Source organism: Scyliorhinus canicula, chromosome 5 (genome assembly GCF_902713615.1).
Source record: "Scyliorhinus canicula chromosome 5, sScyCan1.1, whole genome shotgun sequence".
Classification (NCBI taxonomy): domain Eukaryota; kingdom Metazoa; phylum Chordata; class Chondrichthyes; order Carcharhiniformes; family Scyliorhinidae; genus Scyliorhinus; species Scyliorhinus canicula.
The window spans coordinates 14954350-14976762 of record NC_052150.1 but is presented as its reverse complement, the minus strand read 5'-3'; the positions used below and the strand labels follow the sequence as shown (position 1 = coordinate 14976762).

The window sequence follows — 22413 nt, the reverse complement described above, 5'->3', positions numbered from 1 at the left end:
GCTAGTTTGAGGACCTTGGTTTCAGATCGGCTTCTGTTTTCCCCCTACAAAGTGTATTTCAAATGCTGTGATGGTGGCCACTCTGCCAATATGGAGACAATTTAGGCAACATTTGAAGCTGGACGCCATGTCACTGTTAGCCACAATCTATAGAAACCATTATTTGATCCGGTTGTTTTGGATTCTTCGTTTGGGGCATGGGGATGGGGGGGGGGGGGGGGGGGGGGGGTAGGAGTTGGGGGGGGGGGGTAATTTCGAACGGTTCGGGGCACGTTTATAGAAGGGAGGTTCGCCGGTTTAGAGGAGTGGTTGGGTAAGTTCCAGCTTCTGAAAACGAACCCGTTTAGGTAATATCAGGTGTGTTATTTTGCGTGTAAGGAAATTTCTTTCCCTTGACACCCTCGCCCTCTTTGGTGGATAGGGTCCTTTCGGTGGTTGAGCTCAGGGAGGGTAAGATATTGAATATTTATAGTCGGTTTGTGTTTAGGGAGCTAGCTCTGCTGGATGAGGTTAAAAGGAAGTGGGACAGGGAACTAGACCAGGTTTTTGATGGGGGTGGGGGAGCTGTGGAGTGAGGTGCTGCAACTCCATCTCCTCATGTGCTCGGCTCAGCTTGATTCAGGTCAAGGTGCTGCAGAGGGCACAGCTGACCAGGACGCGGATGAGTTGTTTTTTCTGGGAGTAGAAGATTGCTGTGAGTGTTGTTCAAGGGGTCCGGTGAATCATATGTTCTGGTCATGCCCTAAACCTGGGAGTTTTTGGGTCTCCTTTGTCAGCAGGGATTGAGCTGGGGCCTTGCCCGCTGGTGGCTATCTTTGGGGCCTCTGACTCGCTGGAGCTGCAGACGGGGGCGAAGGCGGATGCCCTGGCCTTCGCCTCGTTAATAGTCAGAAGGTGGCTTCTGTTTGGGTGGGGGTCTCCAGTTCCACTCTGTACTTTGTCCTGGTTCAGTGACCCTACAGAGTTTTTGCATTTGGAAAAGGTCAAGCAAATCATGGGGGGGTCGGCAGAAGGGTTCTATTCGAGATGGTGGTCTTTCATTTCCTTTTTTAGGGAGTTGGTCACCGTCCGATGTTAGGAGGGGTGTTTCTGGTGTTGTTTCTGGTTTAGACTTTTTGGTGCGAAGAGTGGGGGTGAGGGGAAGGTTGAGTCTGGATTGTATTTGTGGTGTACAATGGTTTTACGTTTTCGTATTGAAAACATTCTCTCAATAAAAATATTTTTTAAAAAGAAAGACTTTCGAAACGTTGGCCAAGATTAGTGGTGGGCAACCTGTGGTTCATGGGCCGCATGCAGCCCATCAGGGATCTGAGTGAGGCCCACAAAATTTTATTGACCGTTGCTCACGAGCCTGGCTGCCAGATTCCATTGCTTCTATCCGCATTGTTGTTTTCTTACCACAATAATAAAATGATAGATATGTAAAGAAAGGACTCTGAAGTGTGGTGCTGATTGTGCACATCATTGATTGTGAGAGCCGTGCTTTCATTTAAAGCGTATATACTTACTTTATTTATACTGTTTGAAATTGATAGTTTTATTAATATAGGAATAATTAAGCATTTTCTATAACTCATTATAAGATAGTTCCCGTGTATTAGATGTCGCCAACCTTGTTCATGGGGTGATGCTGAGTGAACATGCCTGACTTCAATGTTAGGAACATAGGAACAGGAATTGGGAGAAGACGTGGGCAACTCAGCCCTTGGAGCCTGCTCCGCAATTCAATCAGATCATGATGCTGGGATGAAACAGGGCCGCATCACTAATAATAATCATCTTTATTGTCACAAGTAGGCTTAGATTAACACTGCAATGAAGTTACTGTGAAAATGGCCCAGCCGCCACATTCTGGCACCTGTTCGGGTACACAGAGGGAGAATTCAGAATTCTCAGCTGCTACGGGAATTGAACCCGCGCTGCTGCCCTTGTTCTGCATCACAAACTGGCCGAGATGTCTGCATGTTCATTAGGTGTGCAGAGTTGGTATAAATCCTGTGACCCCAAGCCGGGTCGGAGCATCGGGGGGCGGGGGGCGGGGGGGGGAGTGGCCGCCGAGATAGGCCGAGTCCTGATGACGGCGTTCACATGTGGTCCTACCCGGCGGGACCCCGGAATCCATCCGACGGGGGCGCAGCCTGGTGGGGGGGAGGGGGGATCTGACCCCGGGGGGGGGGGGGGGGGGCCTCCAACGTGCCCAGGCCCGCGATCGGGGCCTGCCGATCAGCGGGCCGGCTTCTCCAGGTGAGGGCCTATTTTACTCCGCGCTGGGCCCCTGTAGCTGTCCACCATGTTGCGTCAGGGCCAGCGCGGAGAAGGCAACTAGTGCGCATACGCAAGGTCATGCCGGTCGTAACGCGTATGTGCGAGTTTGCGCCGGCTGTAGCGCGCATGCACAGACCTGCGCTGCCCGTTTGACGCCCATGTCGGTAGCTGGAGCTGCGTGAGTCTCTCCAATGCCATGCTGGCCCCCTGTAGGGCACAGGATCGCTGATCCTGGGGGCCTGTTGGCACCATCGTAAAACACGACAGCGTTAATGATGCCGTCAACACTTAGCCTCAGGGTCAGAAAATCCCGCCCCCTGTCTCTGGAAACCCGACTTGTTAAAATGTCTGGCATGGAGCCAAATTCTCCAGCCCCCTCTGCGGCAGGTTTTCTCATGGTGGAGGGTCTTCCAGTCTCGCCAAATTCGATGATGACTCACATTTGTCGCCAGTGCTACCGTAACGTTGAGGAACCTGCAGCAGGGGTCAACTTTGGTGGAGCCAGGTGATCCCGCCGGCGACAGGTCTATAGAATTGCACCCTTAATGTCAGATTTAGTTCCGGGTGAGGGGGACGGGAAGCCTATATTGGGAGTTATGCCATGCGGCCCTGGAATGAGTCTGGAGGATGCATATGGCCTGCACCCTACCTTGATAATGGACGGTTGTGAAATCAGTCTTGCTGCACTAATCCAGCAATGGTAAATTCAAGGCTTATGCCAACAAACAGTGAAATAGCAATCAGTCAATTTTTAACACTCGCATAATTTCTCTAATACTTAAAGGATAAGAGTTTTAAATGCCTTGACCGCTTGACACCACCCTTTGACAATTCAGCTTGACATTTTTAACAGTTCCAATGAGTTATGCATTTATTATGCACATTCATGCCTACTTTTAAAAAAATCCAAAGGGCATTTGACCCCTCCCAAAAAACACCTTTCCTTTCCCAAAAGGTAGCTTTCCTCCCTTAAAGGTGTCCTGGGACCATATCCAAAGGGGTACCTTCACTCTCCAAAGGGTCACCTTGGCTGTCCAAATGAATTCACAAAGTTCAGACCTGCTCTTACCAAGTCTAATTTGCACATGTCAGGTTCCAGGCACTGCTCACACCCAAATCAAACACAAATTGAGGTAGCTTCTGGTTTCTGTGGACAACTGCCTCTGCAAAATGCATCTGCACAAATCCAGACCCCGATCGATTCCTGTCCCCTATGAAAATCGTAGGTGTCACATTCAGGGGCAGGACTTCTGGATCCGGGGCTCTTCCACCATTTTCATCAAGATGGAGAGGCTCTCGGGCGGTGTCAATTTGTGCACAGCAAGGCCCCACGAATAACAATGTGACAATCTGCAGATAATTTACTTCAGTGTTGTCAATTGAGGGAAATATGTAATATGGCTATGCCAAACCCATTGCTATGTTGCAATCCTCGACCGCGATCAATGTGCGCAATTAACGGCTTGAAGCTCCCCGCCATCATGACCTGACCCTTCATTGCGAACGCCACCGGGTGGGGGGATGGCCAAGCGCAGGTCAGCCGCGGTGGAGCCTGAGGACCAAGGCAATCGGGGCACTGATGAAGTTCCCCTCTACCGCAGCCAGGCTAAAGATAGGGGATCCCCTAAGGCTCTCTCCCCCCCCTCAGATCCCCCATCAGACCCCCACATCAGTCACCCCATCATTCCTCTTTTTCCCAGCAGAAACCACTTAGCTGCTTTCGATAAGGTGAGGAGCTGTCAGTCGTTATCAGTGTGTTTGTAAACATTGTGATTAGCATCAAAGTGGGACACTTGAGATGTATTCAAGAGTGAAGGGAAAGATAAATAAACAATCCACCAAACAGCTGTGACTGAACTATTAAACTGTCAAATCACAGGCGAGGAAAAGGTATTGTTGTATGAAATTGAATGGAATATTTGCATTTCAATGGCTGAAAGGGAATTTGAAGCCCTTTTAAGTGTTCTTGTCTTTTGCGGAAGCCTCTGACACTTATACAACTGCTGCTTTAAAGACTTCTGCCTTCTGAGACAGCAGATGTTAGGAAAGGGTAAGTCAAAACGTAATTATTTTTCACTTTACTGTCTGGACTGCTCTTCAGCTTTCAGGCATGAGAGACTGATGGGGGGGTCTGATGGGGGTCTCTGATGGGATGTTTGGTGGGGGTGTCTGATGAGTGTGACTAATAGGGGTCTCTTATGGGGTCTGATGGTAGTTTCTGATGGGAGTCTCTTATGGGGGTCTCAGATTGGGGGACCTGATAGAGGGGTCTTATGGGAGGTTGGACGGTGGTTTTGATGGAGTGTCTGATGGGGGGGGGGGGGGCTGGGGGGGTCAGTGGGGGGGGAGGGGAGGATCACCCTGATCATGCGTGCTGTGGGGGATGACCACTTATTCCCATGACTGGGGGGGAGGGTGCCCGTCCTTTTCAGCGGACGGGGAGGGGGAGTGGAGCAGGAATAGCATTGCTGGGGGGAGGGGGTCCTGCCACCGTCCCCTGGGATCGGGCCTCCAGCTCAAACTGGCAGCAATACCAGGATTCCGACGGAATCCCACAAGCTCTCACCTTGCGTATAGTTGCATAGTTCAGGAGAGCGACTCACACCCGGACTTTGCGCCAGTGGAGATCAGTCCCCATTCTCCGCTGATGGGGGCACTTACCTTCCAAAATGGAGAATCACAGCCATTATTTCGTAAAAAGTAAATTTAATAAAGCAGGAGTATCTGACCGTTTTGCCTCTGTGGGCCTTGCAGTATGAAAGTGCACAGGGGCTCCACCAACCACCACCCCACCCAATTCAACTGTTGTGAAAGAAAGACCGCATCCATCAAGCAGCAGAAAGGAGGATCTGCCTGTGGTGGGTTTTCTGGCCTATCGTGTAAGAAGCAAAACCTCCACCCATGCCTGACGAGGAAAACATTATTGGGAAATAGAGGAGGGGCCGGGCACTCCATATGCCAGTGTTCCCATTTTCCTGGTGACGCGAAAGAAAGGAACTACATTTATATAGCACCTATACCAACCCCAGGATATCTCATACAACCGTACGAACAAGGAGCAGGAGTAGCTCATTCAGCCCCTCGAACCTGCTCCGCCATTTAATAAGATCATCGCTGATCTGATAGTAATCTCAAATCCGCCTCCCACCTACTCCCAATAGCTGATATCCCTTGTTTACCAAGAGTGTATCCACCTCGTCCTTAAAAATATTTAAAGACTCGTTCCACCACCTTTTCAGGAAGAGGAGATTCACCATCCTCTGAGGGAAAACATATTGCCCCATCGCAGTCTTCAATGGGTGACCCCCCCTCTTTTTAAACAGTGACCCCTAGTTCTAGATTCTTCCACAACAGAAAACATCCTCTCCACATCCACCCTGTCGTGACCCCTCAGGATCTAGTATGTTTCAATCAAGTCACCTCTTACTCTTCTAAACTCCAGCAAATACAAGCCTAGTCTGTCTAACATTTCCTCATAAGACAACCCAATCCAGATATTAGTCTAATAAACCTTCTCTGAACTGCTTCCAGTGCATTTACTTCCCTCCATTAATAAGATGACCAATATTGTACACAGTACTCCAGGTGTGGTCTTACGCGTGCACTTTACTTACTTACAACTGAAGCATAACCCCCCTACTTTTACATTCATAACCCCTCACAATAGATGATAAAATTTTCTTCGCTTTTCTTTATGGTCAATTAGCGTAAATTCACCATAGTTCTAGGTGGCCATAGGCTGCTTTCACCTTTGAGGGGGAGGGCTGACTGGTGGTGATTTAACCTGAGGGGCAAAGGTTGAGAAGGCGGGGCCTTCATGAATAACCTCAGCCAGTGCGGGAATTGAATCCACGTTGCTGGCCTTCCTCTGCATCATGAACCAGCTAAGCTAAACTGGTCCCATAGCCAATTAGGTACGTTTTGAAATGTAGTCAATGTTGTTAAGTAGGAAACGTGGTAGTTACTTTACGCACAGCAAGCTCCCACAAAGAGCCATGTGATAATGGGCACGTGTGATTGATGTACCATCAATTGAACGCGAGACGAGTTGTTGTTCAAAAGTATGGCTTTAATCAGCTAAGTGTTAGCCCTGCGGTCGATTGCAGTATAATGACGACTGCCGGGAGTACTGGGTATTTAAACCCCGCCCTGGAGGCGGGGTTAACTCAGCCTCTCGACCAATCGGGGAGCCGTCACATGACTGGTCTCAACCAATCGGTCGAGAGGCACATGACCGACCAGGGCCAATGGTAAGCCGGTGTTCTGCACCAATGGCAGGCAGCTATGCTAATCATACCACCACAGTGATGTTGGTTGGGGATAATTATCAGCCAGGACAACGGCCTCTGATCTTCTTCAAAATAGTGCCATAGGATCTTCATGAAATGAAAATGAAGATCGCTTATTGTCACGAATAGGCTTCAATGAAGTTACTGTGAAAAGCCCCTAGTCGCCACATTCCGGCGCCTGTCCGGGAAGGCTGGTACTGGAATTGAACCGTGCTGCTGACCTGCTTGGTCTGCTTTAAAAGCAAGCGATTTAGCCCAGTGAGCTAAACCAGCCCCTATCCGCCTGAGAAGGTAGACAGGGCCTTAGTTTCACGTCACATCCAAAATAAACTTGACATTGAAAGGGTGACACGGGAAAGGCAATCAGCACGCTCCCCAAGAAAAGGTTACATTTTTCAACATCTTGATGGGCCTCATTGTACTGGGGAGGGAGCTTGGATTGGGAACGAATGCAGAGGGGGGGGGGGGGGTTATTTGGGACAGACATCAGCCATCTGCACCAGCTTGCAGGCACCTCCTTTGTTAATAAGATGCCTCTCCTTCCCACTGACCCTGCAGGGGCCAGGCAGGGTTAACGCTGGATAGAATCGGATGGTGAGATTCCAAGGTCATATCCCAAGGCTTCTCGGGCCCACACATCCCCATTCCATTAATCAGCAAACATTTCAAGTTGCTGCGATTGAGAAATTTTGGTGGCTAGCTGATTTGAGATTTGTTCACCTGGAAGACAATACTGTGAAAAACAGTTCTGACCAAACCTCTAATGCAGTAAACCCGGATAAACGAAAAAAAATCAGGAAGATAAGTACAAGTAGGACTGTGCTTCCCTGGGGCCACACAGCTGAAATGGTACAGCTCGAAGCCAGATGTGTTCGGTTATGAATGTTTCAAAGGAATACAGATGCTCAATCCCATCTGCGAACCCCTGACTTCCATCGCTCGGAGATCAGAGATCAGGCTAAGAAAAGTAGCATTATCCAAAGTCTCTGGCACTAACACCAGATGTGCTGTATAACAGCAGCACGGTGGAGCCCTGCGCCAATGCTGCTGAATTGCTCTCAAAAATCAGAGATTTACAGAGTCTTTACAGTGCTTTAGGAGGCCATTCAGCCCGTCGGGTCTGCACTGGATCTCTGAAAGGGCCTTGCACCTGGTCCCACTCCCCTGCCTTATCCCCGTAACCCCGCACATTCTTTCTTTTCAAAGAGCAATCCAATTCTCCCTGAGTACCTCCACCGCCCCCTCAGGCAGTTCGTTCCGGACTCCAATAATATGTTCCGCAGACTCACTCTTCAGTACTCACCGATCAAAAACTCAATCCACAACTTGTCCTTTCCTGAGTCATAAGCGCGGTTGAAGGTGATCGTTATCTGGAAAGGCTGGCCACGTCTCACAATCAGATTACTGCAGTCATAGAGATCTGTATGATGCTGTTTCTTGTTAATGCCGCCTGTGTTGGGGTGTACATCGACGCTCCAGACCTCCAGAAAATCTTTAACAGAAAGGAAAATGCATCAATTCTTTCTCGGACAGTTTTGTGTGCTGCGCTTTGCTTGGCCCGTTTACGGTGGGATACTTGGAACGGTTAACTTTTCAAATCAGCTTTCTCAGAATTAAATGCAATTGTAGGTGCAGTTATCAAAACCAGAAATAATGCACGAGTCAATCAGCACTTGCTACACAAAATTAGATTATAATTTCAAACATAACCACTCATCATAGAATTTACAGTGCAGAAGGAGGCCATTCGGCCCATCGAGTCTGCACAGCCCTTGGAAACAGCATCCCATTTAAGCCCACACTTCCACCCTATCCCTGTAACCCAATAGCCCCACCTAACCTTTTTGGATACTACGGGCAATTTAGCATGGCCAATCCACCTAACCTGCACATCTTTGGACTGTGGGAGGAAACCGGAGCACCCGGAGGAAACCCACGCACACACGGGGAGAACGTGCCGACTCCGCACAGACAGTCACCCAAGCCGGGAATCGAACCAGGGACCCTGGAGCTGTGAAGCAACTGTGCTAACCACTGTGCTACCATGCTATGTACTCAGTATATATCCTGTTCTGTTATGTTAGAAGCCTTTCTCTGTAAGATAAAGGGTGTGATTTATGGGAAATGAATTAGAGTTCGGCGTCAAGTGCGTTTATCCAAGTTTTTCCCGGCACTGGCAGCATGGAGAACAACCCCACCCGTATTAAACGGGACTCTGTTTTATTTTGGGGTCTTGGTGAGGAAGGCCCTCAGAGGCAGCATCTAATCCCATTTCCTGGACTAGCCTTTCCTAAATGGTGCTCGATCTCTGGACCCACCCCACCATGGTCTCCGGACTTCCCCAATGTCCCAACTCAACAATCAGGGAGTTATCGAAACCCCCACACCCCACCTCATATAGGGCAGGTCAACCCCGGGCCCAATCCCCAGCACGAGGTCTCCGGGGCGAGGCCGTTAGGTTCCAGGCACTGGGTAGATCCGGCCTAAACGTCTTCCAGTGAAACTAACCGCTCACTCGAATATGCAAATCTGGATCCGTATCTCAATTGGCAGGATCCAGAGCGTGATGCCTCGCGAGATCTCGTTAGATCGTTATTAGCCTTGTTTGACGCCTCGTTAGAGGCGTGATAAAGCCAATAAATCTTGCGAGAGGCCTCTCCCGAGATTTACCCGCCTCTCTACAACCCTAATCGGGACATGGCGAGGCTGATAGATTGTGCCCGCAGAGTTGTAGATCTTCATTACTTTGTTTTTGTTTCCGATTTGCGAGCTTTCCCATCCTCTTTTTAATACCTCTGCATGATGACCTCTGTTTTAGGGAAACTCACACCTTTGCCAATTGTAAATATGTTCTCATTATATAGCGGGTGTTTTTTGAAAAATATTTTTATTCTCCATTTTCACATTTTCTTCAGAATTTACATCCCACCAACAAACAATAAACGGTAACGAATACAATGTCAATCCCCCTACCAACAACAACGATCCCATCCTCCCACCAACCCCCAAACGACGGCCCACCTGACAATTTAAGCATCAAATAAAAGTAAACCTCCCAAGGAGGAAAAAAGGAATAAAGAAAAAGGAATCAGGAATCGCCCCATGTCACCATTGCCATATATAGTCCACCCTCCCAACCCCCGTAATATTCAATGCCATCTGATGTGTTGGGTACTCTGGATCTGTGGAGACTGCCTTTACCTCAGCAGTAACACATACAGGCTACCAACACTTGTAATAGTACAACACTATTTTATTAAGCTAGGAACTGTTAAACATACTTTCACTGTGGGTCGACACTATGTTAGATCAAACTGAAGACCTATGCCTATCCTGACCAGTCTAGACTATCAGCACATGGTTAAGATCTGTGCTACAAGCTGTGAGCTCTGTCCTTCTCAGAGACTGTATCCCGAATGAGCGGGACAACTAGTGCCCTGTGGCTTTATAGTGAATGTGCTCTAACTGGTGATTGGCTGCTGTGTTGTGTGTGTTGATTGGTCTTGCAGTGTGTCAGTCAGTGTGTGTCTGCACCATTATATACTGATGTGTATATTATGACAGCATCCAATGCCCGAAAGAGTACTGTGAATGACACCCATATCATTCACAGTAGACACCCCCCCACCCCCTTCCAGACTCCTCCCCTCCACTTCCTCTTGTAAACTCCTTCCCCCAACCTCGGTTCCTTCCCCCAACTTTTCACCCTGGCTAGACTCACCGAAACCTGTTCTACCAGGCTCCAATGGCCGCAGCCCCTCCCCCCACCTCACCCCCGTTCACTGGCCGGCTTACACCGGTCAGTATGGAGGCCCCCGCCCGGGTCTCCTTCTCCCTTGCCTGGTCCCAGGAAAACCAAGAAATCCCCTTTAGCACACAACCCCAGCATAGACACCGACGCCCCAAAGAACCATCATTGCAAATGAAAGTCCCAACTCTTCCCTTACCCAAATATACAGTGTTGACACATTTAGTACATACACCAACACGCAGTGAAAAAAATAAAGTTACATGAGGCTACATCGGTACACAACCCGCTCTCAGTCCCATTTCTCAATTCTGCCACAGTTCACCTGCTTTAGCAAACTCCTCCGCTGCTTCCGCCGTTCCAAAATAAAAGTCCTTGGATTTGTAGGTCACCCTCAGCTTTGCTGGATGTACAATGCCACACTGCACCTTGCTAATGTACAGTGCCTTCTTCACCCGGCTGAAGGCAGCCCGCCTCCTCGCCAGCTCCACCGTAAAGTCCTGGTATACACGTATACCAGCTCCAGCCCACTGCACCACCCGCTTCTGCTTGGCCCAGCACAGGACCTTCTCCTTCACACTGTACCTACGGAAGCACAGAGTCACTACCCTTGGCGGCTCACTCGCCTTTGGTACAGGCCTCCACGACCGATGGGCCCGATCCAGTTGGTATCGAGACGGATCGTCCCCCTCCCCCAATAGATCCACCAACATTGTAGCAAAATACTCCGTCGGCCTCGGGCCTTCCACCCCTTCGGGCAGACCCACGCTCCTCAGATTCTGCTGCCTGGATCTGTTTTCCAGGTCTTCCATTTTGGCTCGCAGACCCTTGTTGGTCTCTGCCACCTTCCGCAACTCCTTCCCCATCGAGGTGAGTTGATCACTGTGCTGCGATAATACTTCTTCCACTTCCTTCTGTGTCTCACCTTGCTCCCGCACCTCCGCCACTGCGCTCGATACCACCGCCCTCACCGGGGCAATCGCCTCCTCCACCAGCACTTTCAATACCACCCCCATCTCCTTCCTCAATCGCTTCCATGTGCTTTGTGAACTGTTTTTAAAGTTCCACAATCATCACCTTGCTCATTTCTTCTGCTGTGAGCGATGCGGCCTCCCCTGGTGCTCTAGCCTCCACTTTCCTTACAGTTCCTGCGCTGACTTTTCCACTCACCAGCGGACTTTCATTAACCCCCTTTTTCACGGCCGTTTTTTCCCCCAAGCTTGGACATTTCTCCTCCCTGTGCCTTCTTACAGCTTTTTCAGCCTCCGTTGCCCCTGGGACCGGGCGTTAAAACCCCGAAATTTCTATTCCTGAGCGGGAGCCCTCCAGTGTGTGGCTGCCTCCTGCCCGCCATCACCGGAAGTCTCCATATAGCGGGTGTTTCTACACTTTAAGCTTGAATGGATCTATACATGATTGAACCAAATTATAAATGGTGTCTGATGTGTTAATGATGCTGACATTACAAGAGCACAGCAAATTGTTGTCTGGGATTTCTTTGCTTTTTGGTCACATTGTCAGTTGTGGATCAGTGACCTTTGACTCACAAGGTTCAGGGCTTGTGATGGGTTCAGTTCCCACACATGCTGAGATTATTCATGAACCTTCTCAACCTTGCCCCTTGCCTGAGGTGTGGTGACCCTCAGGTTAAATCACCACCAGTCAGCTCTCCCACTCAAAGGGGAAAGCAGCCTATGGTAATCTGGGACAATGGCGAGTTTAATTTTATCATGTTAACAACCAAAATTTTGAGCGGCATGGGCAGGGTGGATTGGGAGTAGCTGTTTCCCTTAGTTGAAGGGTCAGTCACAAGGGGACACAAACTCAAAGTGAGGGGTGGGAGGCTCTGGGGGGGATTTGAGGAAAAGGAAATTTCCCCAGAGAGTGCTGATGGGCTGGAATGCACTGCCTGGGAGGGTGGTAGAGGCGGGTCAGAGGTTGGGAATTCTGTGGAGAGTATCTCACCTCCTGACTCCTCAAAGCCTGCCCACCATCTACAAGACACAAGTCAGGAGTGTGATGGAATACTCTCCACTTGACTGGATAAGTGCAGCTCTAACAACACTCAAGAAGCGTAGCACTATCCAGTACAAAGTAGCCCGCTTGTTTGGCACGTCATCCATCACCTTCAATTTTCACTCCTTCTACCACCGACACACAGAAGCATCTTTGACAAGACGCACAGTTGCAATTCACCCAAGTTCCTTCTGCAGCACCTTCCAAATCCACAATTTCTACCATTTTGGTTTCGAAGTTTGGTTTAGAATCCCTACAGAGCTGAAGGAGGTTGGCCCTCTGCAAGCGATTTCGACTTGGGCCCACTCCCCCATCCTATCCCTGTAACCCCACCTAACCTGCACGAAGGGGCAATTTTATCATGGCCAATCCACCTAAACTGCACATCTTTGGACTGCGGGAGGAAATGAAACACCCGGAGCAAACTCACGCAGACATGAGAGAACGTGCAAACTCCACACAGACAGTCGCCCAGGGCTGGAATTGAACCCTGAGCTCTGGCGCCGTGAAGCAGCAGTGATAACCGCTGTGCCACCCTAGAAGGGCAAGGGCAGCAGATACGTGAGAACGCCAGCACCTGTAAATTCCCCTCCAAGCTACTTAACATCTTGGCTTTGGAAATACATCCATGTTCCTTCACTGTCAGTGGATCAAAATCCTGGAACTCCCTCTGAAATTGCGCTGAGTCTACTTGCAGCATATGGCCTGCAGCGGTTCAAGAAGGCAGCTCACCATCACCTTTCGAAGGGCAATTAGGGATGAGCAATAAACGCTGGCATAACCAACGATGCCCCCATCCAGCGACATAATAACTTTAAAAAACTTATACTACTGCTGCAGAAATACACAGATAAATTTGAGTGCACCTATTTTTGATGAGCACGGGGTCCTTTCCTTGCTATTGGATGTTCAGAGTTGACTGCTCCTCCCACTGTTGGGCCTATGGTCCCATATCCATGAAATCCGGGTGAGCTATGGAGAGTAAGAGTCAGTTTGCCCTCTGAAGCGGAAGGTTGGACTACTGTGGACTTTAGTGAAGGCCCTCAATAGGAAGCAGGGCACCCAGTGCGGGTGGGGTAGGGGGTGGGGTGAACTGTCGAGATGGGGGGTAGCTGTCAGGGGGGGAAGACTTTCTCACGAGGAAAGTTAATAATTGTCTAGGGGGAGGGGGTTGCGGGCAACAGGCTGGTGGGAGTGAAGCAATTCATGGCCATGTTTGGAGGGTGGCATTCAACGGGGTGGCAAAAAGGGGAAGGGGCAGCGGAAAGGGTGGTGTGGGTGGAATCGAGAGCCAACAGTTGGGAGAGAGCAGCCCACATTTCTTCAGTGTGAAATTGGGAGAAGCAGCCCCCCCCCCCCACCTCCATCACCACCACCACCTCCTTCCAACTCCACATTCAGCTAAGGAATGGGGGCCCTCTTCCCCATAGCGCTGCGAGTGCTCAGCGAAAGAGTGGTGTGTTCGAAAATTAAGAATGGATCCTGCAAGAAACACCTTCATTTAAACAATTCGGTCCCTCCTTTGAAAATACACGCAACATGTGTTCCTGAGGCCATTGGAAGCACCTTAACAAAAATGGCGGGAGGTACGCTACCCACCAGAGATCTGTGTACACTTCCTGTCTTCCATATTGGGGGCCTAAATGGCTGTACATCACCTCAAACATGGAAAGTACCCATCCAGATTTCCAGGGATGAACATTGAGCAATGATTCTTGTCAATTAGCAAGCACAACACCTATGGCTTTATACAAATTGTATTTTCAGCAGACTAACAATTATGGCAGCGGCTTTGATGCCAGCATCTTCCCTCGAAAGATTGCTCAGCAGCGAAATGTTTAATGTCGGCATCTTTATGCTCCACTGTCGCTTCAGAGTATATGGCTTAAATAAACTGAGTTTCCATCTTCGAGAAGAAATTAAAGCATGTGTAATAAATGCTTCAACAGTTTCAAAACGAGACCAGTAATACGGTGATATACATTGCGTATGTTCGAAGTCGAACCCAATTCAGTATTCCGCCTTATACAAATGTCACCTCTGGGGCTTATATTTTGAAATATTCACGGTGTGTCAAAATCGTACGTTTGGCAGAAATGGAGTCATTGTTCGTCAAAGATAATTACAGCTGCCGACTGGAGCCATTTTAACTGCAATCGTTGTTTCATAAAGCTCACTCTCGCTCTCCCCCTGGGGAAATATCTTGGCGGGTCTGTCACCATAACAAAGAAACAATTCAGCAATCCATCAGAAAATGGTTTCTGGATTAGAACACATCAGCTGTGCAAGCTAAGCACTATCAGATGGTTTGCTGAACTGTTGAAAATATGCATTTGTGAAGTCTCGTGTATATATATATGTAGAAATAGCTTTGTTTTTTTTTTGCACATCAATTATGAATTAGGCTTGGAAGTATCAGCCCCAAAAGATTTGTGGCTGTGGGAAGCATTTTGGAATAATGTTTCTGCCACTTGATGGCAACGTATTTCACAGTCAGAATGTATTCTGAAAAAGTGATCATGAAATAAAATAAAACTTGGTTTCCATACAGCGTGCAGAGAAAAGAAGTGAGCGAACCTTAACAGCATTTTACACTCTCCAGGGGTTTCTGAAAGAAAATCTTTTATTGAACAACTACTTTTGATACAAAGTCAAATCACGAACATCCAATCTAGTCAACTGCAGATAAAATAGGAGATTGCAGCCAATTTATACACTTCAAAGTCTTTGGGACAGTTTTCCAACTTTGCACTTTGCAGGTGGGGAAATCACCTGCTAGAAATGCGCCAGGAAACTGCGATCACCTGGTTTTCATTGCCAGCCCCAGCACCTCAAGCATCCAGGCTTGGCGAGCTGCCTCCTGTATTGAGTGAATAGCGCTATGACCATTTTGCGTCACCAAAAAACCCCGCACGCAACGTGAAGAAAATACTTGTGTGCGCAACGGACAGTTAGGATTTGGGAAGCAGGGCCTGATAGTGGCAGATATAGATTTGATAGTGACTTCAAAAGGATATTGGATAAATGCTTGAAGGAAAAGCAGTGTGGAGAAAAAGTCAGGGAGTTGGACCGAATGGATTGCTCTTCAGAGGAGCCAGCACAGGTTCAATGGGCCGAACGGTCTCCTTTTTACTGTACTATTCTACGATTCTCAGGGTCAGTTAAAAAGGCAAAGTATTAAGCGCCCCAACAAATGTGGGCAGTTGAATAAATACTTCAAGAAAAGGCCCAAACTCTCCTTCCCTTACACCACCTCGAATTTTGTCTACGGCCTTTGCTGCTTCCAATGCCGTCTCCTCTACGATCGGGAGACTAAGTGCAGACTGAGTGACTGCTTTGAGGAACACCTTGGCATTACCCCAACCTTCCCACCGCTTGCCATTTCAACGCAGCGTCTTGCTCTCATGCCCACATGGCCGTCCTTGGCCTGCTGCAATGCTCCAGTGAAGTCCAGCGCAAATTGGAAGAATAACATATCTTCTGTGATGGGTGTAAGAAATTGGTATGTATATTGTATGTATATCTGTTGGAATAATATATTTTTTTAAATCCTGGTTTAACATAGAGACAGGCGGTCAGGCTGCAAAAAGTGCAATTAAGATGTTGTAAAAGTATGTTCCTCATTCATTCCAACCATGCATTTGTTTACAAAGAGAGGCCTTATGGAACTTTGATATGATTGCTGGAGATTCCCTGGTGAGTAGATCATTTGAGACATTGGGCACAATTCACCCCAAAAATCTCTATGTTTAGTCTTGGGCGCCTTTAGTGGGATGTTTCTTGGTGGCTACAGCGCCAAGAACCATCTCGGTATTCAACGGAACTTTGCCATTTCATTTGGCCTGGGGAAGGTTTTCTCTGCCGAGGCAGCATTCAGATGGATTTCCTGCTGCTGAGCCCAGCGAGAAAGACTCTTTGCAGATTGGGCCACCATTTAGCTGGCTGCCACAATCTCCTCACCCCTCCCCATTTTCAGGACCCCCTTATTTTTGAAACCCCCCCCCCCTCCCACTCCCAACCTTGGGCACGCCCTAGGGAAGCCCCGCCGTAACCCCTCACTCCCTCCAACTTGGCAAGGCTGTCCGAGCCGGATCCCTGGCATTGTCGATGTGGCATCAGTGAACCCTGGCACTGCTAGCCTGGCACCCTGGCAGTGCCAAGGTGCCCAAATGCCAGAATTGCCAGAAGGAGGTGCCAGAGAGAGAGAGCCCTGTCCCCGACCACCTGGTGGTCTCCAATGGCTTAGGCCCGGATCACTGTCCGTGAGGAGTTTGCACATTCCTCCGTGTCTGCGTGGGTCTCACGCCCACAAAAAGATGTGCAGGATAGGTGGATTGGCCATGCTAAATAGCCCTTTAATTGAAAAAAAAGAATTGTGTACTCTAAGTTTATGAAAAAAGAAAAAGAAAATCTAATGACTTGGGAGACCCCCCCCCCCCCCCCCCCCCCCGACCCCCCCCCCCCCCCCCCCCCACCCCAGGTCCATCATGCCTGGTCCACAATTGGGTGGAGCAGTACTAAACACTGCCCTGGCAAGGTCGCGCAGGTACGGCCTTTGAGACCCAGCCACCAGAAAAATCTGGCGAGCATATATTTAAACTAGCCATACAGCTCATTCGAATATGCTGATTTGGGTCACTCCCAGTGAGGGCGAGATCCAGATAGCGATGTCTCATGAGATTCCGGTGGATCCCCCAAGATTCAATGGCCTCGTCCCAACACCAAGTCGGGTGCGAAGAGGCTGCTGAATTGCGCCCATTGTGTTTAGATTTAGGTAAGTGGGTCATGAGATATGAGTGGGATAAAGATGATGTAATAAATGGGAGGAGCCAGGTCTGTCTGTAGTTTTTCTGTTTGACATAAGTCTGGCAGCCTGCCTGGAGTTTTTTTTTAAAATAATTTTTATTGAAATTTTTACAAAATACAAAATACAAAATATAAACATCTTAACTCTATTAACATACAACCGCGGTAATACCCCATGAACAATACCCCCCCAGCTTCAAGAGCAACTTCAAACAAAAGGAAAGAACAAAAACAAAGAAAAAGAAAAAAACAAAAAAGAGAGAGATAATACTCGCCACAAACCCATGTGCACAGTTCTCCCTCCCCCCAATCCTTACCCCCCCTATCCCCCCCCCCCCACCCCCCCAGGTTGCTGCTGCTATCGGCCTATTTTCCTACCTTTCCACCAGGAAGTCAGGAAAAGGCTGCCACCGCCTGAAAAACCCTTGTACTGATCCCCTCAGGGCAAATTTCACCCTCTCAATTTTAATGAACCCCGCCATATCAGAGAGCCTCGCATCCTTCCATTGGAGCAAGATCCTCCGCCGGGCTACTAGGGATGCAAAGGCCAGAACACCGGCCTCTTTCGCCTCCTGCACTCCGGGCTCCACTGCAACCCCAAAAATTGTGAGTCCCCAGCCTTTCATAATTCCCATAATTCCCTAAGAATCCTCATCACCTCCGGCATCCCCCCCACCGGGTCCGCCACATACAGCAACAGGTCGTCCGCGTACAGCGGCACTCGATGCTCCTCCCCACCCCGCACCAGGCCCCTCCAGTTCCCTGACTCCCTCAATGCCATGGCCAGGGGCTCAATCACCAACGCGAAGAGCAAGGGGGACAGGGGGCACCCCTGTCTCGTCCCCCAATACAGCCAAAAGTACTCCTACCTCCTCCTATTTGTGGCTACACTTGCCACCGGTTGCCTGGAGTTTTTATGTTGAACAACAGCTTTTGCCGAATGTTGTCAGGTTGGGCAGTGCCCTGACAAAGACAGAAGGACCTGCAGACTCTTTTCTGAAAGTGTCTCTTCCTGTCCAAGCAGTCTTTCCAATAAATCTCCAGACAAGTGTAGAGCGAGTATCCCTGTATTTGCTGACTGTATTTGTCAGTGGCTTTTGATCTGTAATGGGCTTTGCTTAATTGGAGATGGAGAAGGTATCAGTTGGTAGCAAAAAGGGTTTCCTTTTATTTTAAGAACTGTTTAATTATTAATTGAAAAGTTTTTTACTGTGATGTTCATGTGTTTAATCCTGTGTTAAGAAAGGTACCTATTGGTCAGTGTCCTTTCCTCACAGTTTTTAGGGCAGCAGATGAGCTGGTGTTCATTGAACTCCAGGTGATGTTAGGCTGGTGGATCAGGAAAGGTCCTGAGGAAATTCCCAGCTTTTGTTTCCATGCACCGTCTCCCTATTCATAAATTCTAAATTCCCCCTTCCCCCGTGAACTTCTTATAGCTTCATCAAGTGTCCTATTTTTAACAATATAACTGCACAACTGAGCTTCTCATTCGGCTGACTACGCATTTCAGTCTTTAATCATTTAGGGTCTGTCGCCTCTCCTTATCCTTATTGCAAACAGGAGCACTTCAAACTTTGTCCAATATCTACTGACCTCATCTTCCAGTCTGCCTTTTCAGTCAGCGTGGGAGAACGACTATTACTGCATATGAAATAAAGAACCGATAAAGGGTGGCACAGTGGTTAGCACTGCTGCATCACAGCGCCAGGAACCCAGCTTCAATTCCTGCCTCGGGTGATTGTCTGTGTTGAGGTTGTACTTTCTCCCCGTGTCTGCGTGGGTTTCCTCCGGGTGCTCCAGTTTCCTCCCACACTCCAAAGAGGTGCAGGTTAGGTGGATTGACCACACTAAATTGCCCCTTAGTGTCCAAAAGGCTAGGTGGGGTTACTGGATTATGGGGATAGGGTGGGGGCGTGGGCCTAGGTAGGGTGTTCGTTACAAGGGTCGGTGCAGACTCGATGGGCCGAATGGCCTTCTTCTGCACTGCATGGGATTCTATAAAAAAATAAATTGACAATTTATAATCAATGATAGAAATTCAAAGTAGCAGCAACTGTTGATTAATTCTCAACTTGTACAGTGCAGTGCCAAATCTCTCACTGGGTGCCACAGAGGATAGGTTCTGTTCTGTGGTTTGAGTTGAAACAGGTTGGCAGGTCAAAGCAGAAGCAACTTTATTGTGCACCTACCATTCTTTTTGCAACCTTTGAAGTGTTTGTTGCATTCACTGGATGCTCAGAATTGTAAGTGTTGTATTAACCCCTTGTCTTGTTGAATAAGGGGGGGGGGGGGGAAAATCACTCGAAAAAGTAATTAGAAAGATGCTCTTTGGATTATTGAATTCACGAATGATTCCAAATCCTGACAATTTTCCAACTCGCTTTCAGCAAAAGGATGATTTTGAAGCTGCGGTTTTTGACAGACAAGCGCAAAGCGTACTCGGAGTCTGTGGTACCACATCATTGTTATGCTTTCCGTGCACCTCTCCCCTCTTGGGAGAGAGTAATGAGAGCCTGCCATGTAGTCTTGTGAATTTATACTTCCAGAAATGGTCTCTTGTTCCTACAGGGACTTTAATCCATAGAAAATAAAACTAAAAGACAAATTGGGACAGGCGAACCTCCTTCATATTTTTATGTAGGAATCAAGAGTTTGACTGTCTGAACAATGGACATCATAATTCTCTGCTCTTCATGTTAGTGACCAGGCTGGAAAAATTAAACAAAACAAGTATTTTGGATACACCCATCCAACTGCATTATTGCTTTGAAAAGTGACAGGAATCCAAGATGACAGTAACATCTCGAGCCAGGGAGAATGTCTTTTGCACAACCAATTTATGTCCTCGCCAAAGTTTGAAGTTCCACTCAAGCAGACTTGATTTTAACGTTTTTGCTTCTATGAACTTGTGCTTCACTCACTCTTGTGCCACGAACCAAAGCTAGGATTCTGACTTGCGCAAATATCTCGATGCCTTTTGGATTACAAACATGCATCCCGCCTTTGGAAAGAAAAAGTTAGAATTGCATTTATAATTTATAAAGTGCTTTTGATAACCACCCGACGTACCAAGGCAATTTACAACCAACGGAGGACTTTGAGGTCCAGGACGAGATTTATCGGCCTCATTGCCCCCCGCCTCGGTGATGCAACAAGGCCGTTGAATCTCGTGAGAGGCCTCTCGCGAGATTCGCGACGCTTGAGATGTCTTGTGAGATTTAACCGAACCTCGCGAGACGTCGCGATCTGGACCGTGCCCTCGTTGGGTGAGATCCAGATCCACGTATTTAAGTGAGCCATCAGGCTCATCCCAACACCCGGGAATTAACCCCCCCCCAGTGAGGCCTTGACCAGGTGCCGTTTAGTACTGGTCCACACAAATGTGGAGCAGTCGTAATGGTACCTGGGAGGGGGTCTCCCTGCTCATTGGAGACCCCTGGATGGTGGAGCTCTGGGAAGGGTGGTACCCTGGCACTTGCGTTGGCACCTGGGCATCTTGGCACTGCCAGCCTGGTACTTTAGCACCACCACTCAGGCACCCTGGCAGTGCCACGCAGGCACTGTCAAGTTGCCCAGGTGGCACTGCCAGGCTGCCAGAGGCACTACCAGGGTGCCAGGCTGGCAATGCCATGGTGCCTGGATGCCACGTTGCCCGTGCCAGGGGTCAGGCCGAGGGTATCTTGCCCTTAAGAAACAGGGTGAGGAGGACCCGGGAGAGGGTAGGTTGGGTGAAGTGGGGGTCCAGAGGCCTTGGTGGGGTTGTGTGTGGTGGGGGAGGGGGGGGGGGGTGAAAGATTAGAACTGTCTTTAAAAATGGCACTCCTGCAGGAAATGACTAAAGTGTAGCCTTGGCGGGCATTCCTCGCCACGGCAAAACCAAATGGCAAAGTGTTGTTTAATAGCGGGATGTTTCTTGGTGTTGCAATGCAGAAGTGGACTAGGTTTTTTTCCCATTGAATCACGCCCACAGTCTCCGTGGTAACGTAGAAAACACAACAGCCAATTGGCACACAGAAAGCTCTCACACAAACAGCCATGTGAGTATAACTCTATTATCTGTTTCCATGGTAATGATTGAGATATAAATAATGGCCAGGAGGCCCGGATAACTCCTCTGTTCCTCTTTGCAATAGCGCCATGGGATGTTTTGCAACTACCCAAGCAAGCAGATAGTGGCCAGAATTCTCCGGCCCTTGGGATTCGCCGTTGCCGCCGGCAGCGCATCCCCACCTGTGGGTTTTCTGGAGGTGTGGTGTAGCTTCAGTGAGCAAGTAGAGAATCCAGCTGCCAGAGAATGGCGTCAGGAAACACACGGGCAGGGACCGGAGAGTCCCGCCCGGAATCTCGGTTTAAAGACTCATCAGAAAGATGGCCAGAAAAAACAAACTACAGAAACAATTTGTAATTACCATCGGGTCATTCAATAATCAGTCCACCATGGCAAAGAAGAGTTCTCTCAGGGTTTGAGCAGGTGCTGTTTATATTTAAAATTAAATTAGATTAAGAGCAATCGTTATCTCAGACAACTAACAAAACATTTGTAGCAATTAATTGGAATCAATCGGTAAATTTCACAAGGCCCAGTCTCGCTGGCATGGTCTTGCGTGCAATCCGGATATATCCAGGAATCGAAGGCACACCACTTGCTATTGTGCATCCATTCATCGTGTCATACATAGAACATAGAACAGTACAGCACAGAACAGGCCCTTCGGCCCTCGATGTTGTGCCGAGCAATGATCACCCTACTCAAACCCACGTATCCACCCTACACCCGTAACCCAACAACACCCTCCCCCCTCCCCCTTAACCTTACTTTTTTTTTTAAGGACACTACGGGCAATTTAGCATGGCCAATCCACCTAACCCGCACATCTTTGGACTGTGGGAGGAAACCGGAGCACCCGGAGGAAACCCACGCACACACGGGGAGGACGTGCAGACTCCACACAGACAGTGACCCAGCCGGGAATCGAACCTGGGACCCTGGAGCTGTGAAGCATTGATGCTAACCACCATGCTACCGTGCTGCCCGTGTCTGTGCATGGAAACGCATGGTCAGTCTGCCCACGCATGCTCAGTGTGGGCCGACTGTACGCAATGTCCAGCCTCATAAAATATACCCAAAACCATGAGCGAGGAATGTGTGGTGGTGCAGACAACTCAGAGGGGGCACATTGCTGAGGCAAACATGCACCCTCCCCCTCCGGCTGCACCAATCGTGCGTCGCTCTCTCTGCTCTCGTGAAACTCAAGCCTGTTGGTGTAAAGTCGCCATTGTCCCAGATGA

General features: G+C 48.8%; 1 protein-coding gene across 1 annotated transcript in view; it reads right to left on the bottom strand.

Moving 5' to 3' along the window:
* The window catches only part of LOC119965791 (coagulation factor XIII A chain-like), a 143264-nt gene that overhangs the window by 78942 nt on the left and 41909 nt on the right, over positions 1–22413 (bottom strand). The window contains exon 3 of the mRNA XM_038796633.1: positions 7858–8046. Within this exon, the coding sequence (XP_038652561.1) occupies positions 7858–8046 (189 nt within the window). The remainder of the gene's footprint in view (positions 1–7857; positions 8047–22413) is intronic.